The sequence below is a fragment of the Indicator indicator genome, chromosome 17 (genome assembly GCF_027791375.1).
Source record: "Indicator indicator isolate 239-I01 chromosome 17, UM_Iind_1.1, whole genome shotgun sequence".
NCBI classification, from domain to species: domain Eukaryota; kingdom Metazoa; phylum Chordata; class Aves; order Piciformes; family Indicatoridae; genus Indicator; species Indicator indicator.
In genome coordinates, this window is record NC_072026.1 from 23,846,558 (window position 1) to 23,872,180 (window position 25,623).

General features: G+C 44.8%; 1 protein-coding gene across 1 annotated transcript; it reads left to right on the forward strand.

Moving 5' to 3' along the window:
- The first annotated feature begins 411 nt into the window (after nt 1-411).
- On the forward strand, nt 412-20,743 carry LOC128972490 (P2R1A-PPP2R2A-interacting phosphatase regulator 1). The gene is made up of 10 exons (XM_054388502.1): nt 412-557; nt 5,645-5,723; nt 10,745-10,801; nt 13,417-13,460; nt 13,540-13,594; nt 14,007-14,099; nt 16,022-16,110; nt 17,295-17,359; nt 18,514-18,610; nt 20,584-20,743. Exons 1-10 carry the CDS (start codon nt 442-444, stop codon nt 20,741-20,743), a joined length of 855 nt encoding a protein of 284 aa, XP_054244477.1. The 5' UTR covers nt 412-441.
- The last annotated feature ends 4,880 nt before the right edge of the window (nt 20,744-25,623 follow it).

Genomic DNA, 25,623 nt, shown 5'->3' on the forward strand with positions numbered 1-25,623 from the left:
CGATCCCGATCCCGATCCCGATCCCGATCCGCGCATGCTCCCTGCCGCCGCGGGCCCACCGGCTGCGGCCGTGGTGCGGGGCTCCCTGTAGCGCATGCGCTGTGCGGCGGCGGGTGAGGGTGTGTGGCGGGGTGCGGCTCGGGGCTGTGGCCGCCCTCCGCAGGCAGCATCGGTGCGAGCAGCTTTTCCGTCGGCGACAGCGAGTTGGCGAACGGGCCGCCCCCGGTATGGGGCGCTGCTGGGGTCAGCCCCTTGGCCGGGCTCGGCGCGCCCCCGGATTCCGCCTGCGGCGCCGCCCGGTGGGCGGCCCGCTGTAGGGGCGGTCGTGCCGCGCCTGGCCGGTGGCAGCGGCGGCATGAGGAGCCGCTGCGGCTGCCAGTAGTGAATGGGCTTCGCGGCGAGGCGGGAGGAGCCGGAGCCGCTGCTGTCGCTGCCGCCGCAATGGCTCAGGAGAAAATGGAGCTGGACCTGGAGCTGCCACCGGGGAGCGCCGCGGCCCCGAGCGACGGGGGTGGCCTGAGGAGATCCAACAGCGCCCCCCTCATCCATGGGCTTAGGTGAGCGCGGCCCGGCCCGGCCTGTCTCGAAGCCCCGGCAGCTGCGGGGCCCGCAGCCCCGGGTCAGGCCGCGGAGTGCGCGGGTTTGGCCGCCGCTGTGTGAGGAGAGGGTCTGTGCTTACCCCTGTTTGCAAAACCGGGGGTTTCTCCGTGTTTATCCAGGCTGGAGCCGCGTTGCAGCCTCTCGTCCCGCAGCGCTAAGGCATGGGCGTGCTGCGCGGTGCCTGGTGCCTGTGGGGAAAACCTGAGTTCCTGAGTAGAGTCCCAAGCGAGGAGGGTTTTAGGCAAGATCGGTCTCTTCTCCCTAGTAACAACGACAGGACAAGAGGAGACGGCCTCAAGCTGCAACAGGGGAGGTTCAGGTTGGATATTGGAAGAAACTTCTCGGAAAGGGTTCCTGAAGACTTGAACGGGCTGCCCAGAGAGGTGATCGAATCCACATCCCTGGAGGTATTTCAGAGAGGCAGAGGTGTGATCCTTAGGGACATGGTTCAGCACCAGACTTGGTAGAGTTAGAGAACGGTTGGACACAATGATTTTAAAGGTCTTTTCCAACCAAAATGATTCTGTGAGTCTAAGATATCCCTTCTAAGTGTGAAGGAATGCAAGGAAGCCTGGGTAGATGTGCTGTAGCTTTGTTAAAACACTTTGTTTTTATCTAGGTGTGCTGTACGTTGTGTAGCTGACTAATTTACAGGGCACAGCGTCAGGGTTGTTGTTACAGTTAGTGAGCTCTGTGATTTCTGTAATGGTTTAGGTCTGAGGAAAAAAGAAGTCCCTTCACTGCTTTGAGAATAATTGGGTGAATTAAGTGAAGATCATTTCGTGGGAGCTTGAAAACTACAGAAGTTTTGCATTTTATGTAGTACAATGTATCATTTGGGCTACAAGGGCCAAGAAGATGATCAGAGAGCAGGAGCACCTCTTATGAACATAGACTGAAAGAGTTGGGGGTTGTTCAGTCTGGGGAAGAGAAGGCTCCAGGGAGACCATAGAGCAACCTTCCAGTACCTGAAGGGGGCTACAAGAGATCTGGGGAGGGACTTTTGACAAGGGCTGGGAATGACAGGATGAGAAGTAATGACTTCAAACTGAAAGAATGTAGGTTTAAATGACACACTGGGAAGAAATTCTTCCCCATGAAGGGTGGTGAAACACTGAAACAGGTTGTCCAGAGAAGTTGTGGAGGCTCCAAGCCTGGAATTGTTCAAAGACGATTTGGATGGGGCTTTGAGCAACCTGGTCTAGTAGGAGGTATCCCTTGCCCTTTTTTCTCTATAGTTCTTAATTCCATAACAGAAGTAGAAGATCTTAAATGTCCTTTCCAACCCAAACTATTCTATGATTTTAAGTGTCCTGGAGTTTTTCTGGACATTACTATTTTGTAATGTAATGTAATGGCATGTAATACTGGGAGAAAGACAGTGAGTTGGGTAGGCAAATTGGTTTGGATGTTACCATCAACAAGACCAAGTGCAAGGTCCTGCATCTGGGTCGAGGCAATCCCAAGCACAAATCCAGGCTGGGCAGGGACTGGCTGGAAAGCAGGCCTGAGGAGAGGGACTTGGGGGTGCTGGTGGACGAGAAGCTCAACATGAGCTGTCAGTGAGCACTTGCAGCCCAGAGAGCCAACCAGATCCTGGGCTGCATCAAGAGAAGTGTGGCCAGCAGGTCAAGGGAGGTGATTCTCCCCCTTTACTCAGCTCTGGTGAGACCCCACCTGGAGTACTGCATCCAGTTCTGGAGCCCCTATTACAAGAGGGATATGGACATGCTGGAAGGTGTCCAGAGGAGGGCCACCAGGATGATCAGAGCGCTGCAGCACCTCTCTTATGAGGACAGACTGAAAGAGTTGGGGCTGTTCAGTCTGGAGAAGAGAAGGCTCTGAGGTGACCTTATTGTGGCTTTTCAATATCTGAAGGGGGCTATAAGAAAGCTGGGGAGGGACTGTTTAAGAAAATCAGGTAGTGATAGGACTAGGGGGAATGGAATAAAGCTGGAAGCGGGGAAATTCAGACTGGATGTGAGGAAGAAGTTCTTCCCCATGAGAGTGGTGAGAGCCTGGAATGGGTTGTCCAGGGAGGTGGTTGGGGCCCCATCCCTGGAGGTGTTTGCAGCCAGGCTGGATGAGGCTCTGGCCAGGCTGCTGTAGTGTGAGGTGTCCCTGCCCATGGCAGAGGGGTTGGAACTGGATGATCCTTGTGGTCCCTTCCAACCCTCACTGATTCTATGATCAGCTTGTAGCAGGTGGTGTTGGGAAGGAGGATTGCATGTTTGCCACCTGTTCCAGGTCTAGTTTCTTCAGTTGACAGGACAGAGACAGTAGCAGTCCCAAGCCGTGGCTAGGGGAAGGCTCTCAGATGTGCATGCTCTCTTGTATAGATTTGTGTTTGGGTAAGTTTATAACCCAAAGTTGCAATTCCTTGCCTCCTCTGGCCTGTTGTGAAGTTGGCAGATGTCCCCATCTGCTGCATGGTGTGTCTACCATCTAACTTCAAAGTGATCCATGTGCTGCTAGTAGGAATATGTCTGCAGTTTGGGAGAGGATATTGACAATAAACTATAAACCACAGTATCATATGTGATAAATACTGCCTATTAGGTTTGTTTGGTTGTTTTTTTTTTTTCCTTAAAGTTAATGTTTTTATAAGGAACTAGCTAGTGAACAAACAAATCTCATAAACTTTTTGTACCCAAATGGTTAACAGTACATCACAGTTCAGAGGAAATACTAATTCTTGCCTATTCAGTCATGATTTAATGTTAAGTAAACATAATTGTGATTCTTTCACATAATGCTAATGAAAGAACTATCAGTTTACATTTCCATGTAGTACAGAAGTGGCTGAAGTTCCTCAGGGAGATTTCTGAGCAGGTACATTAATTAGGGACCCAAGATGAGATGTTTTTATAATCTTAGCCTTTTTCTAAGTTGTTTTCATGAAAGCTGTGAGATCCTCGACACTTTAAAAAACCCAAAGCATCCCATAACCATGCTGTAATGAAATTATTTAATTCAGGGTTTGGACAGGTAAAGTTAAGCCTTGGAACTGTGCATATGCTATACATTAGGTGTTTATACAAATTAAACTGAAATGCCATTGAACTAGTTTGAGGTGGTGGCAGTGGTTTGCATGTTAGGAATTTTCCAGCAGAACACTTTTTTTTTTTTTTTTTTTAAGACTGCAGCTCTTGGCAAGAAACTTCAGTTTTTCCCAGAATGGCTTTGTTGGGTAAACTGAAACAAAACCTCCTGCTCTCTAACTGCTTGCTTTTTCTGCTCTGCCTCCTGTTTTGACTTCTTCACTAACAGATTTAGCGAGGAGCTTGGAGAATGTGTTAACCATAGAGCCAGAAAACATTTTTAAATAAGTAGAGTATTTTAGATCTAGAAGTTACCTTTCACAGAGCTTTTTGACTCTTGTTTTCATGTCAAATAAAACTGATTTTTCATGGCAGCTGGAAGAATTTCTTTGAAAGGCAAGTCTGAGGTCTGACCTATTCTGGTGTTTTTGCAAGGGAGATTTGCAAGCAAGGATATTGTAGGATTTTTTTCTCTTTCCCTCCTAGTTAATGCCAAATATTGGACTCAACCTGTGGTAATGTGTTACAGAATTATTCCAACCTGTTTCCTTCCTTCAAACCCTGCATTTTAGGATGTACTGTTCACGTTGCATTTGCTTACCAACCAGTACACTTAGACTAAAGAAGTTGTAGCTGCTGGCCTCAGCCAGTAAATCTCTGACCATCACATCACAAATACCTTACATTTATCCTGTTCACCTCTTCCCAAATGGCAACTGTTTGATCTTTTGTAAACTGAGGGAAAATTCTCTGGAAATGGTAAATGATGTCTGGTTGTTTGTACTTCATGCTTTAAAGGAAGAGTCAGTCATCCTTCTTGGCTAAAAACACAGTGCTTCTGCCAGTTGCTGTTGGCTTTTGTTTCACAGGACCAGCTTTGGTTGGTTGGTTGGTTGGTTGGTTTGATTTGCCACTAGGTAAAAGCTATCTTAATGCTCTTAACTGGTGCATTCTAAACTGGAGGGTTCTGTTTTGTGATGTGTCCTGAAAATGTGTGATGATTATCAGTCTTTAGAACAAGGTAAAGCTACTGATCAGAGGAGTTTTGAGAAATTGCATTTGTGTAGTGTTATTGCTCATCCCAAGTCAATCAGCTGAAACAAAGACACAACCCAGTGATTTGTAGTTAGGATTTAAGCACAGTCTTGCATTTAGATCTGTTTGCCTATGCAGTTCCTTGGTGATTTTTAGGCACGGGGTTTGTAGGATTTTTATTCTGCTAGCTGTAAAATTGACTTAATTTCTGCAGTCACATTGATTAAGTGCTGATCAATAGCTGTTGATAACACTAGTGAGGACCAGCTCTGATCCACAGCTGTTGTAAACACTAGTGAGGACCAGCTCTGATCCACAGCTGTTGTAAACACTAGTGAGGACCAGTGAAACATGCTATGGGAATCAATAGAACTGAAACTGCCTTGAAGAAGGAGCTCGTTTTGTATCACATAAGGAGTCCCATGTTGTTTAAATGAATGGGCTGACTCCTGCTTAGAAGCATGGCAGTGGCCAAAAGTCTTACAGCTTTAAAAACTGGGTTTGCTGTATGTTTAATTTAACCTCTCCTGGGAAAAAAAAGTCTAGAACCTATTAAATATTTGTAGTGATAAGAGTTATCAAGATCCTATGCATTTTAATTCTGTTATCTGTGGCATTGAAACTGGTTTCAGTTACTGATTGTATGCCATGTATAAATTTGTTCTGTTGAATGACGTCTGAAGCAATATGCAAGCTGCAGCCATTCCAAACATCATCAATTCCCACACAAATGATCTATCTCAACAAATTTTCACTTATTCTGAAGACTCAATGTGATTAATTAAACTCATTAATCGAAGCAGCTGAGACTTGGAAGAAGAGCAAATTTGATTTCCACTCCCTGCCAGCAAGCTAACAGAGTTCTTACCTACCTGTCTCTTGAGTGCTTTGCCCTGAAATGCTATCTGGCACAGCATTTGAAGCTGAGCTTGAATGCAGAGGTGTTTTGACATTGTTTCTTTCCACAGCGACAACTCACAGGTGTTCCAGGCTAACGTTCTGCGAACCCGCAGGAACAGCACCACGGTTATGAATCGTCAGAGTCTGGTAAGGAAACTGGTAGACCTACCACAGAAGTGTGCAAACAGGATTAAAGAAGAGAATGAGGCTGTAGTCTGTGAAACTAGTGCCCCATTTTCAGAAACAAGTATCTAGGCTGGGGTATGAATGCACTGCAGAGAGAGAGAAATGTTATTTAGAGAGCATTTGGCCCTGGAGAGTACTTAGAGTGCATTGTGATCATAACTGTTTTAATAAAATACAAGCATGTACTTTATACATATTTATAATAACTGTTTTAATAAAATTTAAATATGTATTTCATACGTACTTACTATATAATATATAAAAATGTGTAGAGAGAGGTATATATATATATATATACACATATAGTTATGCACGTTCCTTACATAGAGTAAGGGAGTTCACAAGGAAAATTAAGTAGATCAGTAATGAATGTGTTAATCATTTCTGCTTGAAAAAAAAAACAACACACACACAAAACAACAACAAACCACCAGGCAGTGATGCTCTGATCTTAAATCATCTTTTAGATAGCAATGACAGAACAGGCTTGTAATCAGCAGCTGCTACAAGGTAGAACTGGCTGGTAGAACATGAATCTTGAGACTTCCAGAGTGAATGATTCTATGTCTTGGAGGTGCTACTTCTCAATGTCAGCTTTTGTCAGACTTCTGTTATTACAGTTTCCCAAATCTCAACTTTTGAAATACTGCTCTGGACCCATGGTGCTTCAACCCAGAGAAAATCCTGCACATCTTGTGTTGTAGCATGGCACAAATTGTGGTGGAAGGGTGTGATTTTGACTGATTTAGAACATCTGTACAGGATCACGCAGCCTGAAAAGGGCTGGGGTGCATGGGATATTTATTTCCTCTAACCAAAAGGAATTTTTGGTCAGATTTTCATATATAATCAGAAATGTAACAGCCTTAAGAAACAAGTAGACACAAGAGAACATCCAGCTGCAATCATATTAATGTTTTGGAAAAATGAAGTTGTGTTGGGGTGGGAGAAGAGTAGTCTCAATTTTCTTCTTAAGTATGGAAAATGAAGTCCCTCTAATGCTAACAGTAATTATCCTGTTTTTCTAAGTTACCTTTTGAAGATGCTTTCAAAATAATTTGGTAGCCCCATGTTAGTGGTTTCAGAATCTTGTTTTTCTATTTTCTTGACTGATGCCCCTTAGCTAAAATTCTGTTTTAAAATTAGGACAGGCATCTACTTCAGCAAAGGTTGGCATCTGTAACAAAACTGGAATACTTAGGTAAATATCTTAGAAGACTGGTGGAAAAACCTTTCTCCTGGTAGGATATAAAACCCCATAGAAGGTAGTAGCATGGTACAGATGTCTTTAAATAACAATCTCTTTCTTCATACAGAGTTTTAGGCTGGCATCACGGTAAATTAGTTTATACAGACAAAAGGAGAAACAAACAGAGGTGAAAGCTCAGTTTATTGCATTTCTTTCTTGAAGATCCTCAATTGCTGGGCAAAAAAGAGAATAATTTACATCTCCTTGACCAGAACCTACTGGGAAGTAGGAGCTAGTTTGGTGATGGGTTAGCTCTTCAATGTTCTTAACCTTTTAACTTTCAGGATGTTTTTTAATAACCTTAAATTTCTCTTCTTTGCTCCCAGCTGACCAGGTGCTAACAAAATACAGATGAAATTTTACTTACACTAAAAGTGCTCCATTTTCTGCTGGATTAGTTCCTTGTCTACTCAGAAGTGCCTTTGAACTACAATCTAAGCTGTGGTTCTGTTGAAGGTGGCAGAAAGGATGGTATTGGGAAGGAGCTCAGACATCATCTCATCCTTCTGTAATCATAAATCAGGATCATCCATAGAGAAATGAATTTTGTGAAAATAATTAAACTTCCAGCATTAAGGACCCTAAACAACTTCACCCAGTATTCTTGCCTTAGGAAAAAAGAGTAGTTTTGTGATCTTGGAGATGTTCTAAGGAGATAGATGACATCTACAATAAATAAGTAGGTGCTGAAGTGTACTTCTTTGTATTTAGGAAAACTATTTCGAGTTGTATGGCAGTCTTAAGCTGTAATAAAGAGACTGAAAAGATTCAGTAAGTGATTGAAACTCTGTTAAATTCCTGTTACAAGTACAGCTGAAATGTTTACGTTTTGTTAAACTGTGGAAAAGAGTCGACGAGTGTTTGTCTAATCTGCATTGGGTTCACTGTGAAGGGAGCCATAGGAGTGGCTAAAATGCTCAGGTAACTGGGGGTCACTCTCTAGGCCCATCTTCAAGGCCGTTGTGGTTGTTCCAGTCGCTCAGCTGAGTAGCATTCTCCAAGCCCCAGACTCCCAACTGGTCAGCCTGATCTAGTGTGATTGGAACTAGATGATCCTTGTGGTCCCTTCCAACCCTGACTGATTCTATGATTCTTTTATAATGATGGCTACAGGGGCATCTATGCCACTTTAGGATTTGAACTACAGTTTTCTGACACCTCATGCCAAGAAAGGGTCAGTTGGGCCATTGCTTATCTCCTTCCAGAAGGTACCAGTGGCATCTAGTGAGCAAACGTTTTGGGTTCATTTTGGTTTTCTGTGGTTGTTTTTTTTTTTTTGTTTTTTTTTTTTTTTGTCATTTGCTGTTTAAGCAAAGCATTTTAGTCTGTGGTTAGACGTGAAGGTGCTATTTCAGCTTGAAAATGTTGGGGTTTCATTTTGATTTATTTTTTTTTTAAAGCTCAGTAAGTTCCCTGTTCCACTTCACCGTGTGGCTCAACAAAATGCTTGTGTTGGCAGAAGACAGAGGGCACTGCAGGGACAGCAGTGGAAGGGCAGAGGTGCTGAGGCAGGTGGTTGCTTACTTTGGCTCTGCTGCCTGCCAGACTGGCTCTTCTGAAACTTTAACATACTGGAGAAGGGGGGAAAGTGTTTCTCTTCCAGCTGGTAGTTTAAGAGTTTGCAGTGGATGTTCTCAAGCTTTCTGTTCTCTTAAAACATTAGGGATTTGAGCAGCATAAACAAATGGGTTCAGCCTGCTTTAGCAAGCATCCTTTAAAAGCAGCCAATGTTTCTTTTCACAAAAATTAAATCACAAAACTATGAAGAGGGAAAATTTGAGTTTTAAGCACTGAGAAATCAAGATCATGGCTTGTTGGAGGTGAGGTGTAGGACTCTCAGAGTTAGTGGCTTTGGTTAGTGCATTAGATCTTGCAGAGAAGCATTTAATCATAGAATCATAGAATGGTCTGGGTTGGAAAGGACCTCCAAAGCTCATCCAGTCCAACCCCCTCTGCAGTCAGCAGGGACATCCTCATCTAGATCAGGTTGCCCAGAGTGCTGTCCAGCCTCACCTTGAATATCTCCAGGGATGGGGCCTCAGCTACCTCTTTGGGCAGCCTGTTCCAGTGTTCCACTACTCTCATGGTAAAGAACTTGTTCCTAACATGAATAGTCTGTAATTTTTATTTTATACTGCAAGCCACTAGTTTTGTATATATTAGTGTCAAACTTTAAAGTATGTAGATCACAGTCATAACATTAGAATAGAATGAGTAGAACAAATGCATTTGTACTGTGGAATGACAGAGTGAATAGGTAGGAATGTCCACATCCTTTTCTCTTTGTGAGAATCAAGGTCAGCTCAAGGTCCACTTTGCCTGCTACAGCTTAGAAGACTTTTCAGTAGGTGCACAGGATTTTTGAGAGCCTGATATAATGGTAAAGTTGACCTAAAGTGGACTTAAGGAGTAGCAAAATCAAGACATGATAACTGTTAAGGCTTTATTAGTCTGTATTAGGATGACTAAATTCTGGCACAAATATTAGACATCCTTTGTCTGAGTCTGATAGGCTAAAATCTTTTGTGAGAGGAAGTCTTGATGTCTTGGTGTTTGGTTTTTTAGAGGGAGGATTTTGAATATATAAAATACTAATGGTCTGTCATAACTTACCATGACCTTTTATATAAGACAGCACAGATCAGAAGCTGGTGCAGTAAGTGGTTAACTAAATGGTTGTTAGCTCTCCAGCTTTAATGAAGAGCTCTAGTAGTGTTTTGTGAGGCAGACAAAGCCTCTTACTGCATAGGGCATAGAAGCAATAATAATGCAAACCTCACTTGCTGAACACACAGCCAAAAAAGACAACTTGGTTTTTGGAGGGCTTGTCAGCTTACAGAGAAGTTAAACCTTTGCTGAAAGCTTTAGCTTGGAATTATTGATCCCTGAATGAGTTATGACAAAATTCAACATTTGAGAGATGGGAAACATATGAAAGGAAATTACATTTTGAGGAAATAATCACTTTCAGTTACTTAGGTTTTAATGTGCAGGTTTTGATCATAGCATTTCAGTGAGATCTTGTTGCCAAAAAAAAAGACAAAATCAACAGAAGGTGATTTTTAGTGACACCCTCTCTAATTTCACCCCAATTGGTGGAGGTCTTGAGAAACAATAAGGAAGGTTTTTAACTCTTTGTTAGCTTTCTAGCTGATAGTTTTTCACCTGTCAAAAGTGCTCTTACAGGCAGACAACAATCCAGGAACCTTTTTTGCACAGTGTATTGTTTTGGCTTTGTATTTTTAAAGAAGCTCTTGAGGACCCTTCTGGATCACTTAAATGACAATATTTGTGCAACCATAAATATTAAGGGTGGCAGTGTGCTACTTAGAAACAGCTTCATTCTGTAGAGAAGGTTGTTGGCTTCTAGTTGCATGGAAATGAAGTGAAAGCCGGGCTGATGGCAATTAGCATCTGTGAGCATAGAAAGCAGTGTGGTAGGCAATTATATTATTATCAAGTCCTTGGAATTATATTATTGTCATGCCCTTGGAATTATATTGTTATGTGTCCTTGGAATTCCATTATTATCAGGTCCTTGCATGTAGTTAATGTAGTTCATACCTACCGAGATTGGTTCAGGCTTTTTGAAATTGCTTTTTTTATTTTGATCCTTTTAGTTTGGGATGGCACCTTGGTACTTCTAGTTTGGGATAGCACCTTGCTGCCCCTTTCCCTTCCTCCTTCTGCAGTTCCTAAGTGTGCTTCACCTGTCTCTGGCTTTGGTTTGCAGTTTGTGCCATCATCTCCCATCCGCATTCCTAGCAGCCGTCTTCATCAGATCAAACAGGTAAGCAGAGATTCTAATTTTTTTATAAGTGGTTGAGTTTTATTTATTTAATTTTGTTCCCCAGTTGTTGTGATGTGCTTGAAATGGCTATAGATTTTATTTTGAAACTGTAGATACAGCCTGCTGCAGTCTATCACTTCAAAGTGTTTTCCAAAGAACAGGCTCTATCTTGTCTGCAAGTGGAAAGCATCTTGCAGTGAGAAGAAGCTTGGAGCAGAAAGGGAAATCTCAAAATGGACATTTTATAAAGGAAATCTGTAATATACACCCTTAAAGTTGCACCAAGTTTTTGGCAGTAGTGCCAGCACAAATATTCAGAGCCAGTAACAAAGTGTCCCTTAACTGGTGTTGGCACAAGGTTTTTGTGCAGCCAGAAGATGAACTGGATAAGGAAGAGCACTGCCTGAAAAAGAATTTGGACTCTTTTGGTTGGGCTGGTTTTCATCTGTGTAATTTTCTTATCCAGCTCACTGTACTTGTGCTGTCACAGCATGAGCTGAGGGAGGGAGAAGGGCACAAGAGCAAACACTTGGGAAGGAGGGGGTGGGGTGGTGGCAAATATCTGAGCAGGCTTGAATAGCACTGCTCCCAGACAGCAGACCACAGTCTACAGACTTGGGGTTTAAAGTCAGCAGGCTAAAACTCCTGTGGCTCCTCCGTTTTAGGTGTTGACTTTTTGACAGTAGAATGTTTATAAAACTGACTTGAAGCTACTTGATTTTGTTTATTTTAATTTTTTTTTTCTATAGATAGACTTGATTTTTACAGAGTGAAAAGAAAGGCAACAACTCAATGCTTCGCACAATGTTTTTTTAGGGTACGATGTCTGAAGTGATGGAAGGTATTTCCACTTCCCACTTCAGATATTTAAGGTACATGCATAGTAAATCTGAAGAAAACAACTGCTTGATTTCATTATGTAAATCATTTATTGGTTTAAAGAGACTCTGAAGCACCCAGGTCAGCTGTAGAGCTGGTCTTATCAATACCAAAAAGGCTTAGGATTGATTTGCAAATGTGATGAGAGCAAGGGGATGAATTACTGTGGCTCTGTTGCTATATTCCATGAAGTAAAGTTTGACAATTTTTTTTTTCAAATACTTCTGTATTCATAATTGCTCTATGCATTTCCTTAAAGCAAACATTTCCTAATTTGATTTTTGATCATTAAATTCACAAGTTGGAATTCCATGTCCTGTATACTTACTGGCACGGATGGGAACTTGTGTGATTTATTTCTGGTCTCTTTCAAATCTTAGCCAACAATCACACAGTTGAACTATGTTTATAAGATTCTTCCTACATATGATAAAGATTGTGAAGAGATTTAGTTGAACTTTTATTCTCCAACTGGACTGAATTAGGGAATCTACTTACTCAACTGGGTAGTATTCAGTTAGTTTAAAGAAATGGTGTCTACCAAAGAGGAGGCTGAGTCAAATTTGTACTGGAACTTAGTGTTTAATGTTTACTTTCATTTTGTACCTTTGATCCATATTAAGAATATTTTATGGATGGGGGATGGGGTTGGAGGGGGAAAGTAAACCTAAATCCCAATTTCATTGTGTGCAGTGCACTGTCCTGTAAATGAAATGCTGACAAGTGTCTAGTTAGTTACCAATCTGTGGAATAAGGTAAGAATCCAGCCATAATTGTGAGGATTATCTGTGCTAGTTTCCACTTTGTGAAATATTATTGTGCAAGATCCATAAAGATATGAATCCAGCATATGCAGGTTTTTTGGTCCATACTAAAAGAAATGTGGCCAGCAGGATGAGGGAGGTGATTCTGTGCCTCTGCTCTGCTCTGGTGAGACCTCACCTGGGGCACTGCATCCAACTCTGGGGCCCCCAACATAAGAGAGACATGGAAGGGCTGGAGTGGGTCCAGAGGAGAGCCACAAAGATGAGCAGAGGGCTGGAGCAGCTCTGCTATGGGGACAGGCTCTAAGAGTTGGAGATGTTCAGCCTGGAGAAGAGAAGGTTCTGGGAGACCTTAGAGCAGCATTTCAATATCTGAAGGGGGCCTACAGGAAGGCTGGGGAGGGACTGTTTTGAAGGGCCTATGGGGATAGGATGAGGGGCAATGATTGGACACTGGAGCAGGGGACATTTAGATTGGACATTAGGAAGAAGTTCTTCACAATGAGTGTGGTGGAATACTGGAACAGGTTGCTTTGGAGGCTGTCCCTGGAGACATTCAAGATCAGACTCAATGTATCCCTGGGCAGCCTCATCTAGTTGGAGGTGTCCCTGCTGACTGCAGGGGCATTGGACAAGATGCCCTTTGAGGGTCCCTTCCAACCCAATGCAATCTGTGAGCCTGTGACTTGTTCAGTTTTGTAGCTACCTCTTCAATAGTGATGAAAATAAAAAAGCTGCTTGAGAAACAGCCAGCTCCCACAAGCACTCCTTCTGTGCTGTCTCTTGCTACATCTCTTTCCCATCACTCTTTTTCATGGAGTGAGAGCTTAAGGTTATTGTTACTTAACAGAACTAAATTCAATTTTCCATGTAGGAAAGAAAAATGAAATGAACTTTTCTGATGTACTGAAGCAAAACTTTGCCCTTTTTTTTTTTTTTTAAATCTTAATTCTTCACCTGCAAATCTTCTAGGAGGAAGGAATGAATTTGCTGAACAGAGAAACAGTACATGAAAGGTAAGCTCTAAGGTAAACTGGAACAGTTAATGCAGTCTGCTATGGGCCTGGCACAATACATTTCTTTTCTTCTTTATAGAGAAGTGCAAGTAGCAATGCAGATGAGCCACTCATGGGAGGAGAGCTTGAGCCTGGTAATGCATTCATGCTTTAATTTGTATTTCTGTTGTCAGTATCAGGACACTAGAGACTCTCTGATGTCAACATTTCCTAGTTTGACCTGCAATTAAAGTGTTAATATATCACTGCTTTAGCTCAGCTACCTTTCACACTAACAAGGCATAAAGTTATCTATAGTTGGAGGATACCTGTGGGTTCCTTGTGCTGGTGTGTCAAAAGAACATTGCATGGAGTCTGCCTGTGCACATTTGCTTCCATCCTCTGACATCATGTCAGGTCTAAGGTGCTTTTTTGTTCTTGTTGAGCCTAAGCTCATAAATGGCTACCCAAAAATTATGGATATGATGGAGTCTCACTCAATTCCACACCAGTCAGTCCTCTTCATGCTGAGGTACTCGTCAGATTTATTGTGTGTCCTATTTACAGAGCGACAATGATTTGGAAAAGTCCTCATCACCAAAGCAAGTTGACTTTGTCCCAGTTTCTCCAGCTCCTTCACCTACCAGAGGAATAGGGAAGGTGAGCAAAAACATGGTGATGATAATTTTGAGGAGTGCTAAATTAATCCAACCAAATCAGTAGCAAAACATTGAGCCACCTGCTCCTGTCTACCTCAGCTGCAAACAAGAAACTAGAAAGTAAACAAAAAACCCTGAAACCCCCAGTGCAGAAAACACCAGCTGGCAGCTGCACATCTTGTGGATCTGCATCTCTGTGAAGTGTTCAGCTGTGGTTAACAAACCTTACTCTTTACTTGCTGCCTTCTGGGAATAATTTATGAATAAAAATGTCTGGTGATCCCAGAACAGTAGAGGTTGGAATTCCTGGATATTATGGAGTCCAACCCCCTTGCCAAAGCAGGGTCACCTAGGGCAGGTCACACAGGAACACATCCAGCTGGGTTTTGAAAGTCTCCAGAGGACACTCCACAAACTCTCTGGACAGCCTGCTCCAGGGCTCCAGCACCCTCACAGTAAAGAAGTTTTTCCTCAAGTTGAGGCAGAACTTCCTGTGCTCTCTCTCATCCTATCACTGGGCACCCTTTTTCTGGGCCCCTTCTTCCACTTCACATTTAACCCTTAAGGTATTTGTAAACACTGATCAGATCCCCTCCCAGGCTGCTCTTCTTCAGGCTAAACAGCCCCAGGTCTCTCAGCCTCTCCTCCTCAAAGAGATGCTTCAGTCCCCTCAGCATCTTTGTGGCCTCCACTGGACTCTCTCCAGTAGTTCCCTGTTTCTCTTGAACTTGGGAGCTCAGAACTGGACACTACTCTAGATGAGGCCTCACTAGGGTTAACCAGACTGTGTTAACTAGGTTAACCAGACCAGGGTGAAATAAATCCTTGTCAATCTGCATGTATTCTACATACCAGTGGAATCTGCCCTATTTTTTTAGTTTTGTTTTGGTTTTTTTTTTTTTTTGTCCAGTGTACCAAGAAGTGGTATCTCCATATGCCCAGCCATGCTGACTGGTTCCTTCAGTTGATAGTGGGTTGCTTATTTACTTGCCATAAAGATTGGCTGCTACCATATCACAGAATTTTTTTGTTGGGAAAGACCTTTAAAATATCAAATCCAACCATTATGTAATTCTAACAAGTCTGGTCTTTTAAACACCTCCAGGGACAGGGATTCAGCCACCTCCCTGGGGAACCTACTCCCCTGTTTGAAAACCCTTCCACTGATAAAGTTTCTTCTAATATCCAACCTAAACCTACCCTGGTGCAACTTGAGGACATTTCCTCTTGTTTTGTTACTGGGGAGAGGAGACCAACACCCACCCCACTACAACCTCCTTTAAGGTAGACCCAGAGAGCCAGAAGGTCTCCCCTCAGCCTCCTCTTCTCCAGACTAAACAACCCCAGTTTCCTCACCCACTCCTCATAAGCCCTCTTCTCCAGACCCTTCACCAGCTTTGCTGCAGCTCTTGGCCTGCAGAAAACAGAGCAGCTCAAACCACAGAGGAGGAGTATGGAGTACTCCTAAGGGTTGTGTCCCTTGAGCTGCAAAATGGACATTCTTTTACACCACTGTGTCAGGCTTCCCCCCTCTGCATACAGAACAGGGCAGAGGGCTGACAGAATAGTGGTTCTTGCACCAAACACCACTTTTTGCATACCAGTGTTCACTGAAGGCTCTGACTTTTAGAGATTATTAACAGAAGATACACCTAAACCATCAGCTCATCACAGCAAAGACTCAGGGGAACATGAAAGTAAACAAAAATTAGAGTCACATCATGAGAAGGATTGCTGAAGACAGGAAAGGTTAACATCCATTGCAAGTCTGGAGGTGAACACAACCTGTCCCCAGCTGTCTGCAGATGTTATTGGTGTGTGCTGAGTGAGGGCACAGAGTGGGCTTGACCAGTTCTGAGGTAGTTTCTAAGTGCATGTGCTGCAGTGTTTATATCTAAATAACACCACCTCTTCTACCCTCAGCAATGCTTCTCACCATCTTTGCAAAGCTTGGTGAGTAGCAGTGGATTACCTCCAAGCACCAGCCCAAGTCCAACGAGGCGGTTTGCAAGGTAAGCAGCAGGTCACATCAGTGCTTGGCAAACTAGCACAGCTTCTCCTAGGAGGCTTTGGAAGTGCCAGAGCTGCTCACATATATAAGTGGTTTCTGATCACCAATACAGCTTTAGATCCTCATGTAAACTGGAGGTGTTACAGCTGTCTCAATTTAAGGCTCTCAGAGGAGTTAAAGAAAGGAGTTAAAGATTGGATAGAAATTGGGAAGTTTCAGTGGAAATGCTATTCTTACCTACATGCTACAGTGCAAAGCATATAAAATACAAAGGAATCCATAGTCTGGGCTTAACACAGAAGCCCATGAAGCCAAAGTTTCCCCAGCCTCCACCAAACCAGGCCAAAAAATCCAGGCCTCAAATGCCACACCCCCCCATACCTCTGTAATCCCTGCCCCTCCCCCCCCCCCCCCTCTAGCTAAGCTAAAAATGACACAGCTAGAAATTAGCCCTGCCCAGGCCACTAGCAGGCTGCTCAAGGCCAAAACCCTCCCTCATACCAAATAGGAGATAAGGGAGTCCACATTGGAAGGGATCAGGGAGAGGGGAAGGGGCAGAGGCAGCTTATGCTGTCCCCTTTTGAAGGCTAGATGCAGGCATTCGGGGACTGAAATAACAAAATGTTACACTTTCCAGTCCAGCCCTGGCACTCTCTGGTCTCTGGAGGTCTGTAACTTTATGGTTCTTAAAGGCACCCAGCCTCAAACCACGAGGTTTGAGCTCTCAAATAGGTGTTAAAATCCTCATGGCACAGAGAAAGAGGCACCCGCCTGCTCAGTGTAGTCTCTGTGTTGCTCTTAAGCACATCTGAAGTAATTGAATTGAATTTTAATGGGAGAAGAAAAAAAGCACCAAACAGATGGAGGGTTTGAGTGTGGTTTTAGGTGGGTTGGCTGATGTTTTGAGTGGGGTGGCCATGCAATTCTATTGGGCAAAGCACAGCCTGTCTGTTGAGATTTAGTCAGCCTAGATGGGAGGTTTTAGAGTGCCCCAGCTGTGAAATGATGGTGATTCAACTTTTTCTTCTAAGGTTTGTGCTTCTGATGAAAAGAAGAAAAGGCCTTACTTTGGCTAAGCTGTTTTAATGCCTGTTTTTAGTGTTCTAATTTGTTGCCCAAGTGTCTTTTGATTCTTTGCGTTCCTTTGTGGCTGGTGACATGAGTGTACCCCATCCCTTCTTTTAGCAGGAGAAGCCAAAGTCCAATCAACTGCATTCGACCAAGTGTCCTTGGGTCAATAAAAAGGAAAGGTACAGTGTTTGCTTTTGCCTAATGCAACAGCCCAGCTTGTGCATGTGGTAGCAATGCATGCAGCTTTCTCCATCATTTCTGGTCAATGACTGTTCCTTCCAAGAGTTTCTAGAAATAGGATGTGTTGCAGATGACCTAATAAATAGAACTGTTTGTAGGGAGGAACCAGAAAAAATGGTTACATTGGGTTTTATTGTTCCATAAAACTAAGAGATGTTCTGTTCTAATGCCTCTCCATTGCTGCAGTCTTAGAGGTCTGATGGAAGCTAATGTAAACTGGTTAACAAAGCAAGAAATGCAGCTCTTACTATATTTAACTCAAAGAGAACATTTTGATAGGCCTGGCTGACTGAAGCACACAGGTGCTATAGATTTCACATTGCTCTTCAAAACCAAAGGCTGATGCAGCGACCTGGTAGATGCCTTACAGCTTTATTTGGAAATGTTTACCTGCCTTCCTACATTTTCCTTCAAGTGTAACTTCTGGTTCACAGGATCATAGATGTTAGGGGTTGGAAGGGTCCTCTGCAGATCTTTGAGTCCAAACTCTGCCAGAGCAGGACCATGGAATCCAGCACAGGTCACACAGGAACACATCCAGATGGGGCTTGAAAGTCTCCAAAGAAGGAGACTCCACAACCTCTCTGGGCAGCCTGTTCCAGGGCTCTGTGACCCTCACAGTAATGAAGTTCTTCCTCATGTTGAGGTGGAACCTGCCATGCTGTATTTCCATCCATTGCCTCTTGTCTTATCACAGGGCATAAGTGAGCAGAGGCTGTCCCTTCCTGTCTGACCTCCAGCCCTCGGATATTGATAGACATTGATCAGATTCCCTCTCAGCCTTCTCCTCTCCGGACTGAACAGCACCAAGGCTCTCAGCCTTTCCTCATCAGGCAGTGCTTCAGTCCCTTCATCATCCTTGTAGCCCTCCCTTGGACTCTCTCAAGTAGATCCCTGTCCCTCTTGAACTGGGGAGCCCAGAACTGGATGCAATATTCCAGGTGGGGCCTCTGTTTTACACAGAAATTAATGCTCAGTGTATTGTAACAGGTTTGAACCTCTCTTCTGTTTGCTCCCTAGAAATGCATTGAAAGCAGACTTCAGTTTAAATGAGTAGTAACTTTCTTATCTCTCTCCTTGTCTCTTGCCAAAGGTGTAACAGAGATGGAAGATCATCCAAAAAGATTATTTCAAGGATCCACCGACATGCTTAGCCCTGAAGTTTCCCATCAGGCAGACCTTGGAGGATGGTAAAGGCCATGCTGTTGATGACTTTGATTTCACAGAATCACAGAATTACTGAGGCTGGAATAGAGCTCTGAGCTCATCCAGCCCAGTTTATGACCTAACACCACCACACCGACCAGAGCATGGCACTGAGTGCCACATGCAACCTTTCCTGAAACACCTCCAGGGATAGCAGCTCCACCACCTCCCTGGGCAGTCCATTCCAGTGTCTAATTCCCTTTTCTCTGAGGAATTGCTTCCTAACATCCAATCTAAACCTCCCCTGGGACAGCTTCAGGCCATGCCCTCTGGTCTTGTCACAAGTTGCCTGGGAGAAGAACCTGACTCCCACTTTACCACAACTTCCCTTCAGGTAGTTGTAGAGTGTGATAAGGTCTCCCCTGAGTCTCCTCTTCTCCAGGCTGAACACCCCCAGCTCCCTCAGCCTCTCCTCATCAAAGTTTCCCTCCAGTCCCTTCCCCAGTCTGGTTGCTCTCCTCTGGACCTGCTCCAGCACCTCAAGATCTTTCTTGCAGTGAGGGGCCCAGAACTCCAGACAGTGCTCAGGTGAGGCCTCACCATGCTAAGTACAGGGCACAATTCCCTCCCTGGTCCTGCTGGCCCCACCATTCCTGATCCAGGCCAGGATGCCATTGGCTTTCCGTGCCAGCTGGGCACACTGCTGGCTCATGTCCAGCTGGTTGGCAGCCAGCACTGCCAGGTCCCTCTGTGCCAGAAGCAGAAGCACTCTCAGTCTTTTTCCCATGTACAAATGATGATGCTTGGTGCTAGACAGCTCATTTTGCAGCACTGAGATGCTGACAGTGAACAGGCAGGGAAGCCACCACAGCTTCACAGTTTCTAGGGCTGACTGTTAATATGCTTCATGTGTATGGGAGCTGAGCATGCTTAGGAAGATGCCTCATGGCTGGCAGCTTTGGGAGTCTAGTTCCAAGCTGCAACCAAATGTGAATGCTAATGCTTGTGGGCAGATTAGGCATGGGTTTTTTTCTCTTTTTTTTTTTTTTTATTTGTTTGTTTTTTGTTTTGTTTCTTTCTTGCTCTTAGTCATATAGAAACACTAATCTGTCTGACCCTCCCTGCTGGGAGAAGATAAAGTACTGTGTTAAAAATCCTGACAGCAAGGGATTTTCATTCACTATTTTAGCCAAGAGGTTAATCATCCATAGGGTGTGCCCACACAACAGGGTTGTTTGCAGTACTTCTCTCCTTTTTGCCTCTCAGCTAATGAATGTGGCTGCAGATAAGCTTGGAGCCCCTTGCAGTGGCAGTGGTAAAATTGATGTTTTAAAGGTACTTGAAAAACATAACTTGCTTTGCATACCCTGTTCACAGCAAGACAGAGCAGCTGCTGCATCTGTGTTCAAAGGCTGGTGAGAAGAAACTTCTTCACTGAAAGGGTCCTCAAAGACTGGAACAGGCTGCCCAGGGAGGTGGTTGAATCCCCATGCCTGTCAGAGGGATGTTTCAGAGGCAGAAATGTGGTGCTGAGGGACATGGTTTAGCACCAGGCTTGGTAGAGAGCTGTATGATCTGAAAGGTCTTTTCCAACCAATTCAGTGATTCTATGGTCTCACTAATGAGAGTTACAATGTTGTGTCCTGTGAAATAACTGGAGGATGGTTCCACTGAGGTGTGCAGAGTCTGTCATCAGCTGGCCTGGCAGAAGGGGCCTCTGGACATGTACTAACCCAGGACCTTGTAGCAGATGGGGTGAAACTTGCACTGAATTGCTCAGTCTGATGCTTCTAAACTGTACCAGCATTTCTGGGTGAGCTGAGGGAGGACATTGGCAGAATGTTACCTGTCTGTTTGGGAGGGAGGGCAAGGGGTGCAGATTCCTTTCAGCTCATAGGGCTTGCTGCTCCTTCAGAGATGTCCACTTGTTTTTCAGATGTCTTCCTACTGATGTAAGCTCACTTTTGACTCAGAAAGAGAACCTCATTCTCATGCCTGCGTGTTGCTCTCTTTTCAGTCTGTCCTCACACGTTCTGGATGACAACAGAAGCAGTGCAGGCTCTTCCTGTGACTCACCAGCTGAAGCTGGCACCAGCACAGACTCTCCAGTCTCCCTCTCTGATTCCAGATCTCCTTTTTTACCAGTAGATCTCACAGCTAAGTTACCTATTAACTGAAGAGCAGAAGTCACCAAAAACCAGGCTGGCTGGCACCGAGGCTTTTCTCTTGTGTCTAACTGATTCTGTTCCTCATAGGAACTTCCAGAAATGTTCTGATTTCTAGAAAATTCCCAGAATAGTTCCTTGAGGAGGAATTCACATTTCTAGTGATTTGTATGACATTTGCTACCATACAGCAAGCAACCCTCTTTGATGCTGACAGCAGTAAGCAAGCTGTTGCTGTACAGTGGCTGTTGTCTTGTTGGCACAAGTTCCAAACACTGTGTGCATTCTGCTGGTGGAAGATTTGGCTGCCCAACAGCCTCACAAATATCAAGTGGTGCTTATCTAGGAGCAGACAACTTTACATTTGTCCTCAGCCTCAACCCAAGGAAGCAGCTTACTAAATAGTTTCTATTCCTTGACTTGAAGATAATTATATTTTTTTGTTCTTCATATGAAAGAGGGAATATTGGGGGGGAGGGGAGGGAGTGTTTGGGAGGATTGGTTCTTCTGTTCTGTTCTGGTTGGCTGTTAATCAGTTCTGTGTTCTACTAGATGTCAAAAGAACAAGTTGGTAGATTGTCATATTTATGTGTTGGAATCCATTCATGATCATGACTGCTGTTGTGACTAATTCCAAATCAGGGCTGGCACATTCTTCTTGGTATGATTTTGGTTTTTCTTCCCCATTTAGGTGATATATTAGAGTGACAGATGTGCTCTGCTAGAGGCCTTATTAAAATGGGAGAAAAACAGGAATAATGTTTGGAGCAAAACATTAAATCCTGAGGTTTTAGCATTTGGTACTTCAGAAGTGCATTATCTCAACAGACACATCTGGCTTGGGTTGGACAAAGAGGGAGGAACCACCATGAATGCCTTTCCACAGGCTGAGGTGATCAAGGTGGTTAACCTCCTGATGCCACTACCTTAGTGGCTTCACCTTATTCCTGCTGTTGAAAACTTCCCCTGCTGGTTGGAGGCCTAGAATTTGGCAAGCTGAGGTGTTTGAGGATTTTTTGTCCTGTATTTGAGAAGTCAGTGAGCTGAGAAATCTTGATCCCAACTCTGAAATTTCCTCAGACAGGAGGGAAAATCTGCAAACTTCACAGCAGGTTGTCCAGTGGCAACCACATTTTGGTTGGTGCACAGCTGAACTTCCCCAGCTGGGTCCCCATCTGTCTGTGTCTCTGCAGCCAGGTTTCAAGCCTTCTCTCCAGAGAGGTTCATGAGGAGGCAAAAAGCTTTATTTTAAAACACTAAATCTTTGTAATGTTTAATAAAATGGGAGAGGTATGGAAGCTTCCTCAAGTGGGAGAACAGCCCACTCGGAACTCTGAAAGAGCCAGGTGGATGAAGCTTTGGTTGACAGCAGCCAGCAAGATGAGAAATGGATGACTTGGAGTGCAAAGACCCTGGTGACCTAAGGACCAATGACCACTCTCTGTGTGTCCTGATTGTAGAGAGCAACTAGAATGTATTTAATAGTTAGCTCAAGTTAGATAGGAGATGGTTTACTTCTGATTTCATTCCTCTTAACTTATTGTCCTGGTCAGCTTACCCATGGCAGTCCCTTCTTCAATCCAGGCTGCCCTCCATGCCTGTGGCAGATGGGCAGAGCTTGTGTTTCATGTCTCTTTGCTCCTTGCCTGGGGGGCCTGGCTTCAATTCACAGTTTCAGGTTTGTGCCAAAGAGTTGCTGGGCAAGACTTTTGTTATTATTATTATTTTCTAGAATCTTGCTTATTTCATATGACTGAACCTCCTGGTGTCTCTTCCAGTCTTTTTTTTTTTTTTTTCCCAGAAGATGCAGCAGCAGAGGTGTTTCATAGTTGCATGTGGGTCAACTTGTCTCCTTTTTTCTGTTGAATATTTATGCTGTTTCTCAAATAAGTGCCAATAAATGGAAGGGAAAGAAAAAAAAGGAAAAAAAGAAATGTGTTCTGCTGGGTTTGCACTTTGGTAGAGATGTAGCCATGTTCTTGTTTTCCTCTGTGATTAAAAGGTTTTAATGTTAAATCAGAGTATCTGTCTTCCACCCACTGGCCTTTAAAGTCTCTTCTCTTTTCCTAGTTCTGTGACAAAGTGAGGAAGACTCAAGGATGAAACTAAACAATGCCAACAGACTTCAGCAGCTAAACATGGACCTAGTTTAGCCCTTGAGGGGTTCACAGTAAAATGGGACTTATGGGGCCTTGGGGCTGTTGGTTGATGAAGACTCCCCAGGAGCCAGCAATGGTCACTGGCAGCCCAGCAGGCAGCTGTGTGCTGAGCTGCATCCAGAGCAGGGAGAGCAGCAGCACAGGGAGGGGATTCTGCCCCTCTGCTCTGCTCTGACCCCACCTGCAGCACTGCCTCCAGCTCTGGTGCCCCCAGCATAAGAAGGACCTGGAGCTGTTGGGAGTGTGTCCAGAGGAGGCCATGAAGATGATCAGAGGAAGGAGAACCTCTCCTGTGAGGACTGGCTGAGGGAAGTGGGGCTGTTCAGCCTGGAGAAAAGAAGGCTGCAGGGAGACCTTAGAGCAGCCTTCCAGTACCTGAATGAGGTAGTGGGGAGGGACCTTTGACAAGGACTTACAGTGACAGGACAAGAGCCAATGTGTTGCTGGTGTGACACAACACCCATGACCACCCCTGGACTCACTAGCTCTTGCTGTCAGCATTGGCTCTCTGCTAGCTCCCCATTTACTGCTGAGCAATGAACCCTGAAGCTTTGCTTCCTTGAGTGCTGTAGGTACAGGACTATGGCATCTGATGTCCCTCAGCTGAGCTGAGTTTATGTCACAAGTGTTGGTGCCTTTTTTCCTCCCAGAGCTTTCTTAGGTCACACTGAAGGGACCTCTGGAGATCTTCCAGACCAACCCCCCTGCCAGAGCAGGACCAGAGAATCCAGCACAGGTCACACAGGAACACGTCCAGACAGGGCTGGAAAGGCTCCAGAGAAGGAGACTCCACAACCCCTCTGGGCAGCCTGTTCCAGGGCTCTGTGACCCTCCCAGTGAAGAAGTTCCTCCTCATGTTGTGCTGTAGTTCATTGCCCCTTGTCCTATCACAGGGCACAAGTGAGCAGAGGCTGTCCCTGTCCCTTCCTTCCTGACCCCCAGCCCTCAGATACTTAATAGACATTGATCAGATCCCCTTTGAGCCTTCTCTCCAGGCTGAACAGCCCCAGGGCTCTCAGCCTCTCCTCCCCAGGCAGTGCTCCAGTCCCTTCAGCATCCTTGTAGCCCTCCCTTGGACTCTCGGGTAGATCCCTGACCCTCCTGAACTGGGGAGCCCAGAACTGGATGCAGTATTCCAGGTGAGGTCTTATTAGGGCAGAGTAGAGGGGGAGGGGAACCTCCCTCGCTCTGCTGGCCACATCTTCATCCATCAAATACTACGCTCAGATATAAAAACCAACACCACAATATCACAGTAGATTAGAGGTTGGAAGGGACTTCCAGAGATCATCAGGTCCAAGCCCAATATGGAAATGTTTATTATTAGAGAGAAGCTTCTTTGGACTCTGCAACTGTTTCAGGGCATGCAGCCACTTCCCTCCAGGACTGTGCCACTCCTCTCCAGTGGCACCTTCCCAAAGCCATGCCTGTAAACAGCCCTGGATTGGTCTGCTTGAAAACTCTCCTGCAGGATTTGTTGGCAGCTAAATCAGGTCTTGGGCCAAGGTGTCTTCCTTGAGAACTGAGAGGTGTTTTTCTTCCTTCCGCCTTCTCCAGAACGACATGGCTGCTGAGGGAACGTTGATAACCATGCCAGTGCCCAGGGGACTTTATTTTTGGAATGAGTGCTTCAGTGGTTGCTGCGTTTAGCAGAGGAGCAGCTACCAGTGCCAGGAAGAAGGAGCTCTGCATCAGCCAGGTTTACTTGCTAGGGTCTTCTCTGTGTCTTCTCTGCCTGAACACTCAACAGCTGCCCACAGTCCTGCAGAGATTAGCATGAGAACTGAATCCTGAACTGGTTCTTTTTAACCTTTCTTCAGAAACCCTGAGGGTAAAAAATGATCACCAACCTGTACAAACAACACAGGTCTCGAGAGTCTTGCAGGGGGGAGACTGAGATGATGATGTGGGGAGACCTAATAGCAGCCTGCCAGTACCTGAAGGGGGCTACAAGAAGGATGGAGAAAGACTTTGCAACGGCCTGCAGGGACCAGATGGGGGACAATGGCTTCAAGCTAGAGCAGAGCAGATTTAGATTGGATGTTAGGAACAAGTTCTGCACCATGAGGGTGGTGGAACACTGGAACAGGTTGCCCAGGGAGGCTGTTGGGGCCCCACCCCTGGAGATATTCAATGTGAGGCTCAACAGGGCTCTGGGCAGCCTGATCTAGTTGGGGATGTCCCTGCTGACTGCAGAGGGGTAGGACTGGATGACCTTTGAGGGTCCCTTCCAACCCAGACCATTCTATGATTCTTTTGGTTTTGGTTTATGAATGTGTGAGGTGGTTCTAATTTTAGTGTTGTTCTGGTGAGTCCAGCCCTGAGATTCATAGAATGGTTTGGGTTGGAAGGGGACTTTAAGGATCATCTAGTAGGTGATTTGCTAATGAAGTGACTGAAGGCAGGAGCGACCTCTGGAGCTCCAGCAGTGAGCTTCCAGCCTGAAAATCAGTCATTGAGTCATTTCCTCAGGCAACAAGCTGTGCCTGCAGGAAAGAAGCACCATTGGCAGCACCATTAACTTCAGATGTGCCTCCTCCAGCTGTGGAGAGAGATGGTGCCTCCTCTAGGGCCAACATGAGCAGTGAGATACATTGGGAACTGGTTGAAGGACAGGGCTAGAAGAATGGTGGTCAGGGGGGCAGAGTCCAGTTGGAGGCCTGTGGCTAGTGGTGTCCCCCAGAGGGGCCAGTACTGGATCCATTCCTATTCAGTGATCTGGGTGAAGGGACA